Below are 17208 nucleotides of genomic sequence, written 5' to 3'. Positions count from 1 at the left end.
TTTTCGTTTGTTAAAAATGATATGATTTAATTAGAACCATGAGTTAGTTAGTTGAATGTCAATTGTTTCAAACACGAAAGGTATCTGAATTTTCGTACTCACTACATTTTTAATTCCCTTGAAGAAGTCAAAATTTATCTGTTCCACGTGTGCAATCAGGTCCGGTCAAACTCAGCAGCCTCATGCAACTCCACGGTATGAAGCAAAGTTGGAAACATAAAAAAACCCCCACAAAGTCCATTAGAAAAAGCTACATCAAATTAACGGCTGCAAACACACCATCTTGAGCTGTTCCAAATTATAAAATAGGAAAGAAATAAAATTCATTTGGTATTAAATAATAATTACAGCACTGCAAAGGAAACCAAATACAACCAGCTTCTCTTTTTCTTCCTCCATTGCCTCTCATTCATCCTCGAGACTTTCAACATCTGTTTGCTTGTTCCCCATGGAGGATTTCAGATCCAAGTCATGCAGGGATGGGGGGATGCAGCTTGAGAGCTACTATGGAGGAAGGACTGCCCCAACAAGCATGCAAGATATGAGGTCTTATAGTGTTAGTTATGGTGGTTCATCTGCAGAGCCAAACCAGTTTGTAAAGGAAGTGAAGATCAAGAAAGGGAAAAGCACTGTTGGGGCTATTTCAAAAAGCTGGAGCATCAGTGACCCAGAATTGCAGAGGAAGAAGAGGGTTGCTGGGTACAAGGTTTATGCTGTGGAAGGAAAGATGAAGGGGTCTCTGAGGAAGAGCTTTAGGTGGCTCAAGAAGTCATACACCCAAGTGGTCTATGGATGGAGGTGATCGATGGGTATATCTTACTTTTTTCCAATTTGAAGGTTTTACATTCATAAAGTCTGTTTACGGATTTGAAATTGTAGTATGTATCTGAAAATCTTGAATCTCATAGGACTGAAAGTCCTCTTATTTATACGGTTATACCAAATACCACAAGTACATGTGTGAGAGAACTGTCTTCTTTTTCTTTGGGTTCTAAGAAGCCTACTCTAAGCTAATGTTATAAAGATCAATCACAAGATATTGCTTTACTTTAGGCTTCACATTTTTTATACTCTGATCTGGCAAATAATCTGGTCATGGGCCATGATTTAGCAAATTAGTTTTATTTTAGCTCTGAACTTTGACAAAAGGAGGCAAAAAGAAAAGGAGAAATGAGCCATCGGATTCTGTTTGGAAATTGGGTTTTGGCATGTTTGACTTGAATCCAGTTCTGAGCATGCATGTTATGGTAACTTGTGCATTGACTGAGCAGCGAATCTGATTTGATATTGCCATCCGTTCGTTGTACTTGAATAGAGATAAAAACGAAGAAGATTTTCTTTTCTGGGTCCTTGTATCATTTTCTCTCTCCCTTTTATTGTTTTTTAGCATATGCTCCTCGGAGTGATTGTGTTTGGCAAGATTTTAGTGGTATTGAAGCCAAGTGAGTATAGCACTTTTGTGGAAGTGTCGATTCCCTTTCATTTAGCTCCATTGCCAATTGAAGTAAAATAACAAAGTAACTTTGTCTATGGATTTTCTCCCCCAAAAATTACTGGATCATGTGACATTAAACAGCAATAGCAACAATGCATGCCATTAAAGGCACTTTTTGCTGCTGTCCCATCGTTTTGTTATATCTCGCTTACCTAATCCATCGATTCAATGTAAAGGGAAATACTAAGTGCATCCATGGTGTGCAACGACTGTGCATTAATTTATGCCTTTTTTAAAAAAAAAAAAAAAAAAAAAAAAAAAACAAAATGAACAGCCGGTGCATGCCATCGGTCCCCGCAGATGGGAGGGACCCTAATGTAAAAGCTGGTTCGGGAATCAGATGCATTTATTTACTCCTTGTTTCCAACGTTTTGTACTTGGAACCTAAAATTTTCCTGGTTTGTATGGTGTTTCGAGTTCAATCCGGCCAGTAATGTTTGTTGTATAAATCAAAACCGAAAGGAATACCAAATATTAGCATAAATTGAAGAGCCATCGTTCACATCCGGACAATGTTTCTAATAGATGCATTTCTAGGCTCCAGGAAATGTTCTCATTTTTCTTTTCTAATTAACATATCTTGGAATCATTTATGTTTGAATTCTAAGAACTAGATTAGTTGACGGATATATCATGTGAAACTTACAACATTTATTGTTATATTTTGGTCGGTTTAAATTGAAATAGAGAATATCTTTTTAGAGTTGGATATTCGGTTTATTTTATTTATCAATCCAGTTTTCTTATAACACAAGGACTTTATTAAAAGCATTGAAAAGGAGTCGTCTCTGCTCTGCCTCTGACGCATTACGGATTACATTTTCCTCCATAAATGAAACTTCAAATACTCATATAGAATTAATTCATGTACATATAGAAATAGCACCAACCTAGGCTTAATTTGAAAAGTTCAAATGGGAGCATGTTCTGCAAAAGGAAACGTCGAAACCCTGCAGTGCTGGAAGCTATAATCGAAACTTGCGTTTCCAGTTAAGAATATCAATTTCCAAGTGAAATGGTAGAGCTTGATATGAGAGTTGTCACAAAAGAAATCAAATCGGGAAGTGGAATCACACCCAAGCATTGCCTGGGATTCATAAACCTAAACATTACTGTCTACAATTATTTACATATATGATGAACACTAGTTTTCGTGTATTTTGGGCTTTGCATTTGGTTTGAAAACTCCAACCAAATAAAAGAACAATAGCAAACCAAAAAACAGAATAAAATAGCGAACAGTCTAAAGACAGAATAATGCAGAAAGTTTTCTCACTCATTTTTTTCTTTTTTCTTTTGTTGGGGGGGGGGGGGGGGGGGGGGGGGTGAGAATTGGTTGAGAGATTGTGTCGTCCCCTCGATGTGGATCATTCTGCAGGTGTGGCTATAACTGTACCCTCTCATCATTGTTAAAATGCAGGCTCTCAATACCCCTAAGGGTTGAGTCGAGGTTCTTTATATTTGAGGCATTTCTTGCTGAAGGTGTCCGGTGCTCGGATGATATAACAGGTGAACCTCTTTGCCCACTAGAAATTTTAAGAAGAGCTCCTGCACTTGCATCTGCTGTGTTAGTGCGAGAAGGGTCAGCTTCACCGCTGATAATTACTGCATCGCGATTGCTAGAGGCGGCAACTCGCCTCGACGATCCACTTGATCGCAAGAAATTAGAACTTGATAACTGCATGTACCCACATAAAAATAACAAGTCCAAGTGAAAAGGTAGACCCAAACTGAACATTACAAACACAAAAGAAAACACCGTTTCTTATGATGATTCAAATAGGCATGCAGTTATCGGCACCAATCATATTCCCCAACATGCCAAAACATACTAAACATCTCTCAATGGTCTAAGAAATTCACTCCGTCAACCAGAGGATGCATGGTGTGAAATCTTAGTGAAAGACTCCAATAGACAGTGCTTGGTTTCAACTTCAAGTAAATCAAACATGCATGCTGGCGCATGACAATTCAAGACTTGCCACCAAATCTGAATATGATGCCTTCACCAGATCTTTAATAAAATATATTGAATTTCTCAAACAATTTAGAATACCTTCTCCACTATGTCCTTCCCAAAAAAATACTTGTAAAAAAATAAATATTAATGTAATTAAAAATAACTGGTTGCAAATTTCGTCTTCCAGTAGCTTGCTTGATGCGAAGGTCAAAATTTCAAGATTTGAGGTATGGTGGGTGACAATTTGTGTTGGTCCCAATGTACCTAGTTGGAACACAATAGCCAAACTAGAGGAAGTGGGTGTGGGTTTTTATTGCAGCTCAAAGGATTAGGCAAGCTTTATCCATCGAGCAATGCTACGTACAGTCCACATTTAGGGACTGCAATGCAGGCCTAGACAATTTTATCTTTAAAATTTTTTAAAATTACAAAAAGATCCTTCCTAAAATGATACTTTTTCTCATTTAATAAAGAGCCTGCACATGTAGTCCCCAAGTGAGGACTGCAAATAGAATTTCTCTCATCCAAATGATAGGTAGACTGCAGTGGAGACTACTTGTTCTTTCATACTTTTTCAGATTTTATCAACTCTTCGTCTTTGACTTTCGTTTACTGTTGGTTTCATTCTTTTGTATCCCTCAGGTGTACTTGGATGCCATTTTTCTATAATTTTATTTTGTACTCGTGAAAAAAAAAAATCCTACATAATATCTTAAAAGAGTAGTAGTGCATTGTGAAGTTTTAAGCAAAAGTCAACTCCACTGGTTAAAAGAATAGATCTATCACAGAAAAGCTTACCACCCCACTTAAAAGTGGCAAAAGTAGCCTTCATCTCATTTTTTTTTTTCTTTTAGAATAATCATCTCATTTTGCCAAAATAAGCTATCACAAAATCATGACACTCAAAACATTAGAAAAATCTGTCCATCTCAGAGGGCTCAGAGGCATCTGGGACAGGTTTAATAGCCCATAATGATCAAGGGTATACATTGTAACTTTCTGTGATAGAGAAGCTAAACCCTCGTACTGGCAAATTGGAAGCACATGCATGGGCACAGAAACTCTTTCAAATCTAGCTTTTAGTAAGAGAATACATACCATAGAATCTTTAGCTGCAATTGAGTCATTCACAACTGGGCTTTTCTGTTTAGAAAAGCCTCCAGCATTTATAAGTGGTCCAGAGTGTCTCCTACGAGAGGGATCTGCGGAAGTCCAACCAATAGTTCTACCTTCTTCTCCACCTGCAACAACATTAAATAATTTAACGTATTAAATAGCTCATCCTCAAGTAATATAAAGTGAAAGATATCCAAACTATTGGATTAAACTCCATATGGCAGAAGTATATACAGGCCACCAAAAAAATACCATGAAAAAGTTTAGCATATCTGCATTTGAACTCATTCATAAGATTTAATGACGTAGAACAAGTTGCACAAACTTATATGTATAAGTTTGAGAGAAACAAGACTTGTAAAGTGTAACACCCGAAAGGAAAGCCCAAACCACATGGCCTATGCTCCAAAAGGACTAGTCAATGATACAATTAGAGTCCCATTGGAACCTTATAAAGAGCAAGAACTTCTTATTCCCAAGCAATGTGGGATCCCATACACCATCTATCCTCAATCTTATCATATGGGGTTATCACAAAAAGAGTGCATCATGAGAAGACTATGGAAAAGGCTGTTCTAACAGTAGACATTGTATCATGGAGGTACTGTTTGGACACCACTTTGACCACAAACATAGATCTTACAGCAGTTAAGGTCTTTTCACTAATTTTTTCATGATTAGTTATATATTGTAGGTTATTTCATAAGTTTATTTTATTACGATAGGGATTCTGGTGGTAGAAGGCATGTTATGCACCTCATAAAAATCATTAGCCATCCTGAATAAAACTTCCATATAAAAAAATTTCCTTCATTATTCCAAAAGTCACTTAAACCTTCCCACTGAATACAGACATACATACATATATATATATACCAGAAGAAAGAAAAAATAGAACTTGTAAAATAGTTGTTCCTATGAAACTGATGAGAAAAGCAATAAAATCCAAAAAAATTGCCAGAATATTGCAACTAAAGGATGCATATGCTATACCGATAGATTGACCAAAGCATTGGATTACAACATGAGCATGATTAATACATTGAAAACCAGAGAGAGAGAGAGAGAGAGAGAGAGAGAGAGAGAGAGAGAGAGAGAGAGAGAGAGAGAAGAGGGAGGGGGGGGGGGGGGGGGGGGGGGGGGGGGGGGGGGAACACCAGACTTACCTGATTGTTTATCAGCATTTGCTGCAGTTGGTGGCACACCAGAGCTGGGTCCAGCACCAGGACCCTGTAAGATTGTAAATGAAGTAAGATAAAACATACTTCTTTACTGTATATGTGCTAAAAACCAAATGCAATTGAGGGTCACTCACAAGAGCCCGGTTAGGTGGAGTGGCAATCTGGGATTGTTGATATTTCAAAATGGTCCAATCAAACACGTAATCAAACTGAAAACCTGAAGTCATAGTAAAAGTTGACTATTAAATTTTGAAAATATTTTCTGAATTTAACAGAAAAAATGGAAGCATGGTTGTCATATAATTTATCAGGTGAATTTCTAAGAACGCTATGGCAGACAGAAAGTCCAAACCTTCACGAATAAAAAGGTCACGGAAGAGTCTTTTGAGATAAGCATAATCTGGTTTATCATCAAACCGTAGAGAACGGCAGTAATGGAAGTATGAAGCAAACTCTGTAGGATAACCACGAGATAAGGCCTAAGGAAGGGAACAACAACTTCTCCAGTCAGTTACATATAAACTGCATACATAATGACATAAATTCTAACGCAATCCTACAGCATGTTTCTACCTCAGTTGAAGTTGATACTTTCTTCTCACTAATCTTCTCATACTTTTGCTTCTTAGTTCCCGCTTTCAGTCCCTGCCAAGGAAGGCTATAAAGATAGACGGTCATAATGGAACAAACAAGCAAATGAAACAAGAATACAATATAATATTGGTGCTCAGGAACCTTCACCTTCCCCTTAAGAAATACATAAGAACATATCCAAGTGATTCTAAATCATCCCTGCGGCTTTGTTCTACGCAACACAAAAAGCAACATAGCAAAGAGTCAGAACCACACGGACCAGAAAAGAGAGAGAAAAAGAAGGGGGGGGGGTGGCTAAAGCTAGTTATAAAGGTCAGCACTCATGTATCACCAAAAAAGAAAAAAAAAATGAAAGTAAAATTAGTTTGATAAGCATACCGATGCCAAGGTGAGTATTCATGCTTGCATATCTTGCAGTTCCCGTCAAGTTCTTATTTTCTCTGCAGAGTAAATGAAAAAATCAGAATGATATAAAAACAGTGAAGATACTACTAAGCAATTTTGGATGCGAGCTAAGGAATCATAAAATCTATAATGATCATGACATTTTTGGCAGAACTGAATAAAAAAGGAGAACCGAGCACAGTACAATAAACCGCATTACATAACCATGTAGGTTTTTTAAAGCTACGTTTGGATATTGAGATAAGTTGAGTTGAGTTGTGAATAGTAGTATTTTGTGGGTCCCATTGAGATAGATTTTAGGTTGAAATATATAAAGTACGTTGAGATGAGTTTTAACTTTTTTATGAAAAATTGAAAAGTAGTGGATCCATCAATAACTGGTTTGAGATGAGTTGAGTTTGGTTCAACAACCATACACAACCTACAGAAATACGTAAACCAATATTATCTGTAACTAGTGTAAGACAACTAACCTATAAGGAATATGTTGATGCGTTGAAGTGTCTCTATACTTCTTAGCGAGACCAAAGTCAATGATGTAGACCTACAAGAGAGTATGCATCAGGAAATGCATCAATCATAACATGAGAACATAAATCAATAATTCAAGAAATAAAAGGGTTTAACACCAAAACCTGATTTGCGCGCCTCCCCAAACCCATAAGGAAGTTGTCAGGCTTAATATCCCGATGCAGAAATGATTTGGAATGAACAAACTCAACTCGATTGATCTGACAGGAATATTAAGATTAGATTGCCCTGATGGAACCAAAGCTGAAATGCAGATGAAGTTCTAGAATAACATGCATGCCGTAGAGAAACTATACCATCTGATCTGCAAGCATAAGAACAGTCTTAAGAGACAGCTTCCTACTGCAAAAGTTGAATAAGTCTTCAAGACTGGGTCCTAGCAAATCCATCACGAGAACATTATAGTCTCCTTCAACGCCAAACCATCTCACATTTGGGATTCCAGCTGCCAAAATGGGAAAGAGCGTTTGATATAGATTTCCGATAGATGAGTAGGTAATTTGATTTAAAAAAGTAACAAGGATAGAACTAAAGATCGTTACTTCCTCCTTGTAATATTTTATACAACTTTGATTCATAAAGCAACTGCGGATGCTTTGTCTTGACATTTTCCTGAGTAACCAAAAAAAACTAGAATTAGAAAACACGCTTATTGGAACTTGCGCATTACGATAAATTATTATTAATTTATATTTTCATTATAGAATGCTCGGCGTGCTAACACTGATTACAGCCACAGAAAATTGGCTAGCAGTAAACAAAAGTTTCATCAGCATGAAAACCTACAAAATCAGACTCAGCAACTAGTTTCTCGATCCTAACCATCGGAACTCTACAAGCTAACAAAGCAACAGCCAGGAAAATTCTATTCCTTTACATCAGAATCCAATTAACCAGTAAAAACCATAATTCAAAGATTCCGTAAAAAGTTAGACGATCTGCAAAGCAAAAAGATTAAAAAAAAAAATGAAAAGAAAAAAAGAACTCACAAGCTTAATCGCAACCTCCTCATTCGTCTGAATATTAGTACCTGAAAATAGTTTTACACAATTAGAAATTCCAAAACAAATACAACACCAATAGGACCCAAAACAAAAGAAGAATTGAATCACAGACCGAGGTAGATCTCTCCGAACGATCCGCTACCGATCTTCCGGCCTAGTCGAAACTTATTCCCAACGCGTGGTTCCATAACTCCAAAAACCACGATCAAAACGAACCCTAGGCTCCCAGTCTAAGCCCCTCCCACGAAAATTGGACAAAAAGAGATCTTCAAGCCTTGACCGAGTCCAAGTCTCGGCGAACAACAAAAATCAAAGGCGGAGAATAAGTCAGGATGGCATGGGACAAGGCAGTAAACGCAAAGGCAAGAAGTGCGGAAAAAGGTGAACGGAAATTAGGGTTAGAGTGAAGAAGAGGAAGATGGAGATAGAGGCGGCATTATGGCGATGATATCTCTCTCTATCACGTACAGTGCGTTGATCGAATCGAAAAGAGATTTCCTACTGCCCTTATAAATGGTCCCTTTTGCCTTTTCCTTCTTCTTTGCCTTGCATTGTTTAATTGTGCAAGGTGTCTGAAAACGACGTCGATTTACTTTCTTCACGCGATTAATTTTCTAAAACAATGGGTTTTCCTATATTCAAGCACAATCGCATATTAATCCATATATTAATACTGATTTATTCATACTTAAAATTTAAATTAATATTATTTTTAATAAAATTTAATTTTTAACCAATCACATTATATTAATGTACAGATTAATACATAATTATACTTATAATTATATTTTTCCTAAAACAATTTAGTTTGGTTTGGATTTGCGCAGGTGATAACAAACCTTTGAACTTATTGGAACCATAACATCACCGCTCACAGCAGCAAGAATAATAATAATAATAATATAATAATTTATAATACTTGATATTATTTTAAAATATATAAATTACGCATATTTTATTTAGAAAAGAATAGAGTCTATTATTAAAAAATTAATTTTTCATATAAATTTTATATTTATTCATTTTTTTTTTTTTTAAATGTGTGAGACTTACACACTCTAAAACTATAAATATCATTTTTCTAATTTATATAATTAAACCGTCGTGTACTCTTTTTAATATAAAAAAAATATGATTTTATATGAGTATTTAGAATTTAATATTGTATCTTCTCTTTAAATTGAAGTATCCAACTGAATCATACAATTTAAATATATTTTTTTAAATGCCTACAGGGCTTTTATCTATTTATTTTAAGAAACAATTAATGGTTGGGAAGTTACATTTTGGAGCAATAATTAAATGCCATAATTAAATAAAAAATAAATAAAGGATATGGTTTTTTACCCGCTTTCTACTACGAACTGGGTCATGTCACAATTATGGTGGGGGGGTTGACGTTGAACGTTTAACAAATTCAAATGAGTTGATACGTTTTTCTATTGTTGAATATAAAAATCAATTTATTATATACGTTGACGAGATAATATGAGTTTCATTTGGATATGAACAAGTCTCTCCAATTTACTTGAAGGAAAAGCTTGGCCATGCATGAGTACATATTTTTCTATTTTGAAAAATACTATTTATGAGACCGTGTGTATAATACATATAGTACTACTTAATTTGATTTATAAGAAAAATTTTAAAATTTGAATATCATAAATCAAATATTATTATTTAAGGCCTCGTTTGGATTTAAAAACTTTTTCAGCTCATCTCATTATTATAACTTTTATAATTTTTTATATGAAATATAATAAACAATTCAACTTTTTCAAATCTTAATCCAACTTAAACAGCTCAGTTCAGGCAATAGTAGAGTTCGATCCAAATAATTGTCATTAAAATGGTGTGTAAAGACTGATAATACTGACTGCCCTTATTAGTCAATGCCTTTTAATATAGGGGAGAAAGTAAATGTTAACACGTTTTCACAAACTATTAATTCTTCATCTCAATAAGCATGGTACATACAACAGCCTACAGGCTCTAATGCGTTTCTGTAATGAATGGGAACTTCAACCGACTCCAATTTTGCTGGATAAGAAAGAAAGCAAATAAATAAATTTGTGTAGAGGGACCAAGGCATATAACTACAAACAGCCACAAACTCTACGGAAAAAGGCTCGAGAAGATTAAAAAGGGAGAAAAATCGTGCATATGGTCATGATGCAACCGAGGAGTGTTTCTTATGTAGCCGCCCTCTCAACTGCCTGATCTTTGCCTCCACCCTTGCTGTGAACCCGATCTTGGTATCATGTCTGGCTTTGGAACGCTCCCTAGTCCACATGTGTTGATCTTCGACGTCTTTTTTGTAGTACTTGATTTCTTGGATGACGTGATGATCCATTGGATTGAAACATTTTTGGAAAGATATGTGTGCGAAGTAAGGAAGACTACAAGTAATTGTTACTAGTAGGGTGGCAGCCCAATATATAGGAGCAGGACCAAGAACTTCAACCAGAAGTTTGTAGGCATTCCCAGAAATAAGCGGCGATGTCATGCCATAGAGTACGAGAAACAGATACCAGGTGACAATGCTGCCCCAGACCAGGAGGTGTTGGATCCATGTGAAGTGGCTCATTGTGAGGGCAATCTGGCAATTGACAGCCCAGATGATGCAGGTAAACATTGTCGTCCCAACGGTTTCCATATCAGCTGTCTGGCCTCCAGCACGGAATGCCTGATCGTAAAAGATGATGATGTTGAGGAAGAATATAATGAGGGAGGAATAGACACCATTGCCCATCCACCCCAGAATCCTGTACCAGTTGAAGAACAGGTTTCTTGGCCCTTGCTGATATAGTGCAGGGAACTGAAAAGGCCATGGTGGATGTATGTGAGTATTACGGCAGGGCTGAGATGAATATGGATGACAAACTACTCTAGGCGTTATCAACACAACTAACCTGTAGGCAGACTTCAGAAGAGACATCTTGTTCAAAAACTCCAAGTGAAATGACGGGCAATGAGGTGAGTAAAACATTAAACAACAGCATGTACCAGTCATCATAAACTGACTGCCCAGAAAAGGCCGCAAAAGCCTCAAAGTAGAAGAGGGTGAGACCAAATGCTATGTTTTTGTAGAAGAAATAGCAAACCTGAATGTCAACAACTCAAGTTAAACATGGATGAATGAGATGAAATGATGGCATACAATCGCAGGTACAGTTGTCAATAAATCAAATTTCAAAATGATTACTATCTAACTGTTACCATCTGAGCAATCCTCTTGTAGCACCAGTGTCCATGGACCACCAGAAGTCTCTCCAGAAACCGAAACTGGGCGATGGAGAAGTCGCTAGCCATTACAGCCTGATAATAGTTATAAGTTAGGACCTTCGCTGAAATAAGCAGGAAAAATACATGCTTCTAGAGTCAAAACCCAGTGCACGTTTTCTTGACTTGATAAGACAACATTGATACTAACAGACTAACTAGAAAATACTCCAATAATCTAAGAAAACAAACTAATATCAATTATTAAAAAACAAAAAAACAAATATCAGCAACACAAGCAATTTGGATTTGGAGATTTAGTCATCAACATCTGGGAAGATGAATTGAGTAGAACATGCTTGCCAACATCTACATGGGGATTTCATGTATACCAGATTATGTGCAATTAAAGTGTTTTTTTGGTAAGTAATGTGTTGATAAGTAACGTACAACTAAAATATAATCTCAAACCCACCCCAACTTCCAACAGAGAAAAATTATAAAAATACCATTCTGCTCATCACATGGAAAATTAGGCAGTTCCCTCAAATTTCCTGTGGGAGTGAATTTTTTCCTCCAATCGGAAGTGAAAGATGTAGACAGAAACTAGTCTCATACTAGAGTCCAACATGAGACCAAATGAAGAACAAGAATGACAACCGAAACTCATTTTGAGAGATCTTGTGCAGAAGAACCAGTCAGAATTGTTACCAACCTGCATACCTTCAACCCCACTGATGCCAACACCAATGTCAGCTTCTTGAATCATTCCCACATCATTTGCACCATCACCAATTGCCAGGGTAGTTTTCCCAGTTCCTTCTTTCACTAACCTTGTTACCTGGTGCCAAAATTAAATAAATGCAAACAGAACTGATTAATACATAAGAACACATTCCTAGGAATATCGCTGATTTGACAATCGAAAAGCAATACAGATAATATGAAGACAGTTGCATATTGACAGACGAGAAGAAGATCCTACCATTGCCTTCTGCTTGGGAGAGACACGACAGCATATGACAGATGCACAAGCAACTGCTAAGCCTAAAAATTGATGCTTCATATCATCCTCCAAAGCATAGGTCAAAGTTTTTCCATCAATGATTAATGCAAAAGCAGCATGTGGATCTTTCTCCTCCTTTATCATTTGAGAGCCATTGGCGAATTGATTCGAAATGTCTTTCGCAGCCTGATTAGTGACAAAAACCAATGTCTAATATGTAATGATGGCAATATCCTGGAAGTGAATTTGTATAATCATTCTCCAAGAAATGTACCTCCACGACATCTTTGGATGAAGAGTCTGAATTCATAGTTGTCACACAGATATGCTTCATGCCCTGTCGGAGCAAACTACATGCAAATCTGCATCACACATAAGTGTTACTTCTGTTTCAGTAAGAAGCCCTGCTTCTGAAAACCCATTAAGAAAAGAAAAATGTAAGGATAATGTTTTAATCAATTCAAAAGAAAGAGACCCTATGTTGATTGCTGTTTCCATCTTATCCCCGGTCAAGACCCATATCTTGAGACCAGCTTGCGCAAGTTTATCAATGCACTGGGGCACCTACAAGGGATAATTGGAGTTAAGTTGGAGCATCCAAAAGAGCAATACATTACCATTGTGGATATAAAGGATGGGTATGCCTACCCCTTTCTGCAATTTGTCCTCCACAGCCGTAGCACCCACGAGTATCAACTCTCTTTCCATTGTATCTGATAGCCGCTCAAGCCTTTCCTCTCTATCAGCCCCAATACATGCTTTGGCTTTCTGATACTCATTGTTCCAAGCGGCATACTCAGATTCCTCGAGCATTTTATAAGCAAGTGCCAATGTACGCAACCCAGCTTCTCCATATTCATGCAAATGCTTGGTAGTAACTTCCTCGTACATTCTTCCGTTCTTTGAAAGTCGATCAAAAATTATGCTGCATTGTACAAGGAGTAACAATGGATGGGCATTAGCGTGTCAAAAAGCAAAATGTTTTGGTCTTCCACACGATCAAAAGAGCTGAAAGAAGTTTAGGTAAAAGAGTAGAAGAGGCCAACAACTATGTCTAAAGCTTAAAGCATCAAATGGTAAATATTGTGGTAGATAGTTTGGTTTAGCCTAAATAGAGAACTTCAAAAGAAAAAATTAACAATCTCTCTGTACCATATAGAACTGATATAGGATCGTACATGGTATATTCGGCTGTCATAAGTCAAGAATTAGGAGGATGTTCATGAGCCTTACCTGTCAGCACCTTTACACAAAAGCAGAATCTGTCCCTCCTCATCCCGCACAATTACAGACATGCGCTTTCTTTTGCTAGTGAAGTCGAGTACATTCATAATTTTGTACTCCCTGTAAATATTAAAGACCCTAAGACGACAAAAATGTGAAGAACATTAACGAAAAGCCCCTATTATCTAGCTCAATCCTTCTCACCTTTCAACAGGTTGCCCTGGATTAGGATATCTTTCACAGATAACCACGCTTGATTGAGTTCTTTTACAAAACTCAAAACCAAATTCTCTCGCTGCAACAAGAAAAGCCCCTTCATCTGGTGACTCTGCTTCATATGTACAACTCCCAGTCTCTTCATTCAGCTCAGGAATTGCAGTTTGACAAATTGCTAATATCCGGAAGAAAAGTAAATGGATATCAGTTTTGGGTTCCTTCATCCAATTTCCATTCATGAGGCGGCTGTCCTCAAAGTTAAACCCTTTTATAACAGGTTTCTGATCATTTCCAGCATTAGAAGTAATGACCGTCTCCAGCTCAATTTCTGAAGCTCTTCTCACATTCTTCCTGGAATCATGTCGACTATCTCTATGCATGGGAAAATTGGAAAGGTCTACTTCCTCTTCCTCAATAGCCATCTGTTTTTCAGCAGCAAGTTCAACTTCACTGGAACACACGCCATATGCAGTGCCGGCGATGGAGCACTTTAGAAAATCCATCTGATTGCAGGTCAAAGTACCAGTTTTATCAGATAGGATGGTGTCTACCTGGCCTAAATCCTCATTCAAATTTGATGTCCGTGCTTGAGCAGGATTTCCAGTCTCTTCATCATACATATGTATGTCTTGGTTCATGAAGGTTGCTTGCAAAACCTTTACAACCTCAATTGAAACATAAAGCGAGATGGGTATTAAGTATCCATAAAGGATGAGAGCAGTAATCAGATGGTAAAATCCAGATAATGCAGGCCTGCTGGGATTAAATAAATTATCAGTATTCTTGGGTTGTAAGTACCACCAATCCGGCACTTGGTATTTAGTCTTCACAGCAAAGCCAATTGAGCTGATCAATGAGATCACTACAAGGAAAGTGAAAAGGATGTATATGATGTAGTCCATTTTCTTTTCAATTGTGCTCCTTTTGGAAGGAGACTCTGTTGCATTCTGCATGACTTTGCTATCGTGACCAGTGAAGATCACCACAGCATATACATAAGCTGTATTCCTGAGCTTTGAATCTCTTAGGAGAATCTGACCAGGATCAAGAGAAAACACACGACCATCATACTCCAAATTACCCACGAAGGTGTAAAGACTGGGATTTGGGTCTTCACATCGGATCATCCCAGTGAAATTCTTGAAAGATTCATCATCATCCAAAGGCACAGTCTCCTCCAAACATCTCTTAACCTTCAAGTTTGTCTCACCATCTAAATTCATAGTCTCCACATAGCAAATACCTTCCTCATAACTTGACGACAATAGAAGTAAATCTGCAGGAAAAAATTGATCCTTTTCGACTTTCACCACATCCCCCACCCGAATCTTATGCCATGGCCTATAACCAAAAACACCATCCCTTTTATGAACGCTAGTTTTCCTGAGATTAACCTTCATATCCTGAACAAACCTACGTGAATCTTCCAGGGCTTCCTTTGCCATACTGAGCCCAACGACAAATGCTAAAGGAGCAATCATGCTTATAGCACTGAATGGCGAGATTGCTGTGAGTGAAAGAGCCGCAGCCAAAAGAAAGTACAAATTAGCAACCCTCCGGAATTGCTCAAAGATAGCCTTGGGCAAGAATGTGGCAACATTATACTTTGTGGTCGATATAAAATTTGAGCAATACTTCAGAGGTTTCTTCTGGTGGAGATGAGGTTGGTTGCAATGTACAATTCGCGAGCCTTGAACTGAATTTGGTCCCTCAGCCTCCGTGTTACTTGGCCGGAGGCATGAGAATGTGTGGAGATGGCTCCGCCGGAGCTTTGCTCTTATCCTTCCCCTTGTCATTTCTCCAAATTTCAGCTCAAACTAGTATAATCGACACATGTCCATAAAAGGAAACCCAGATCTCCTCCACGATGAAACTAATTTGTCCGCATGTTCAATTTCTTCTTCCAACACCTACTTATACATCAGAGGGAAATTAGTTGAAGAGCATGTAAATTTGACAATATGCAGCATACAGTATGCTTAACACAAAGAAACAAAATTCATGCATCGAAAGCACAGCATTCCCTAGAGGGGCTCCAATTCAAATTTGCAATTTTGCATACGAATGCTTCGCATAATTATCTGAAACGTCACATTTGAGGAATATAAAAGATGTACAGACGAATTCATCGACAAATCCACAACTCTAGCTACAAAGATTACGTAAATTCATGAAGGGAATACGTCACCTTAAAAATTCAAGAATTAGAAGAGCATGATTTAAATAAAGAAATGAAAAATCTTTTAAAAAAATTGAAAATATGACAATGCGCAGCTAAAAATCCTTAAATAAATCGTTAATACAAGAGCAGATTCCGCGTACAAAAAGCTATAAATTCACAAAAGAAGCCAAAAACATCCCAAGAATTCAAAGGGGAGAGAAAAAGAAGCCAGAAAATGTCGTGGACACACATATATTGAAGATATTTCCTACAAGAAAACCGGAAAGGGTACCTGGAAACATGAGTCTCGTTGGTGTTGAAGACAAATTAGCAAGAACCCACGAGGCGAACGAGAGAGAAAGAGCTTCTGAGTTGCAGATCAAAGAGGAAGACAAAGTCAAGAGAGAGAGAGAGGACAGAGAGAAAGGACAGGGTTTTAGGCCAAAGAGAGAGGCTCTCTCCTCGTCCAGGACACCAGGTCGGAACCAATGCCAGGAATTTCCGGGCCTTTATATGTGTCTTTACATTCTCTGCATTTTCTTCTCTGTTTTACTAAAACAAAAATTTCTTATTATTGTTAAAAAAAAAAAAAAAAAAAAAAATCTCTATGCAATAAATACTGTATTTTTATTTTTATTTTTTTTCGGGGCCATAATTTTGCCATTGGCTCTTGCACCCCTTGGATGACCTGTCAAGTTGAATTAAAAAGTCAAGTTAATTAGCTAGCCAACCCTATAAGGGCTCCTGTAGTTGCTAGGGTGTAGGTCCCATCTCTTTCCACGTGGCAGGTTCTCGACTGGAAGCTATTCATTCCCTCCCTCCCTCCTCAAAATGATTCGGAGATAAAATAGAAAGAGAAATGCCTATTTTAGTAAAATACCAAACCAAAAATGAATAAAATTTTTGTTAAGTTAAATTCGTTAGTTGAACTGTTGGTTTGTGAGAGCGGGTCCACCTAGACCTCCGACCACGACCATTAATGAGTCATGGCAAAAATTTAGGTAGGCCCGTCAGCACTGCTAGGCGCAGGGGCAAATGGATAATGAACAGTAATTATATTGTTTCTTAACATTTTCCTTTTCTTAAAAGACCC

General features: G+C 37.4%; 3 protein-coding genes across 3 annotated transcripts; 1 reads left to right on the top strand and 2 right to left on the bottom strand.

Annotated features, from left to right (window-relative positions):
• The first annotated feature begins 277 nt into the window (after nucleotides 1-277).
• Nucleotides 278-1052, top strand: LOC122281107. The gene has a single exon (XM_043092379.1). The coding sequence runs from the start codon at nucleotides 449-451 to the stop codon at nucleotides 800-802; it is 354 nt and encodes a 117-aa protein (XP_042948313.1). The 5' UTR covers nucleotides 278-448; the 3' UTR covers nucleotides 803-1052.
• A 1446-nt stretch (nucleotides 1053-2498) lies between these two features.
• LOC122281100 (casein kinase 1-like protein 2) lies at nucleotides 2499-8792 on the bottom strand. Its single transcript, XM_043092374.1, has 14 exons — nucleotides 8399-8792; nucleotides 8272-8312; nucleotides 7825-7894; nucleotides 7579-7727; nucleotides 7387-7482; nucleotides 7225-7295; nucleotides 6725-6786; nucleotides 6494-6557; nucleotides 6326-6410; nucleotides 6105-6231; nucleotides 5887-5969; nucleotides 5738-5801; nucleotides 4554-4696; nucleotides 2499-3173 (listed from the first exon to the last, which is right to left on the bottom strand). Exons 1-14 carry the CDS (start codon nucleotides 8472-8474, stop codon nucleotides 2880-2882), a joined length of 1425 nt encoding a protein of 474 aa, XP_042948308.1. The 5' UTR covers nucleotides 8475-8792; the 3' UTR covers nucleotides 2499-2879.
• Nucleotides 8793-10171: 1379 nt separating this feature from the next.
• Nucleotides 10172-16655, bottom strand: LOC122281093 (probable phospholipid-transporting ATPase 4). Its single transcript, XM_043092362.1, has 11 exons — nucleotides 16408-16655; nucleotides 13943-15864; nucleotides 13748-13858; nucleotides 13163-13439; nucleotides 12990-13078; nucleotides 12789-12876; nucleotides 12494-12700; nucleotides 12224-12349; nucleotides 11506-11604; nucleotides 11199-11390; nucleotides 10172-11104 (listed from the first exon to the last, which is right to left on the bottom strand). Exons 2-11 carry the CDS (start codon nucleotides 15748-15750, stop codon nucleotides 10454-10456), a joined length of 3648 nt encoding a protein of 1215 aa, XP_042948296.1. The 5' UTR covers nucleotides 15751-15864; nucleotides 16408-16655; the 3' UTR covers nucleotides 10172-10453.
• Nucleotides 16656-17208: the final 553 nt, after the last annotated feature.

The sequence above is a fragment of the Carya illinoinensis genome, chromosome 1 (assembly GCF_018687715.1).
Source record: "Carya illinoinensis cultivar Pawnee chromosome 1, C.illinoinensisPawnee_v1, whole genome shotgun sequence".
NCBI lineage: Eukaryota > Viridiplantae > Streptophyta > Magnoliopsida > Fagales > Juglandaceae > Carya > Carya illinoinensis.
The sequence above is the reverse complement of the archived record's forward strand: the minus strand, read 5'-3'. Positions and strand labels throughout refer to the sequence as shown.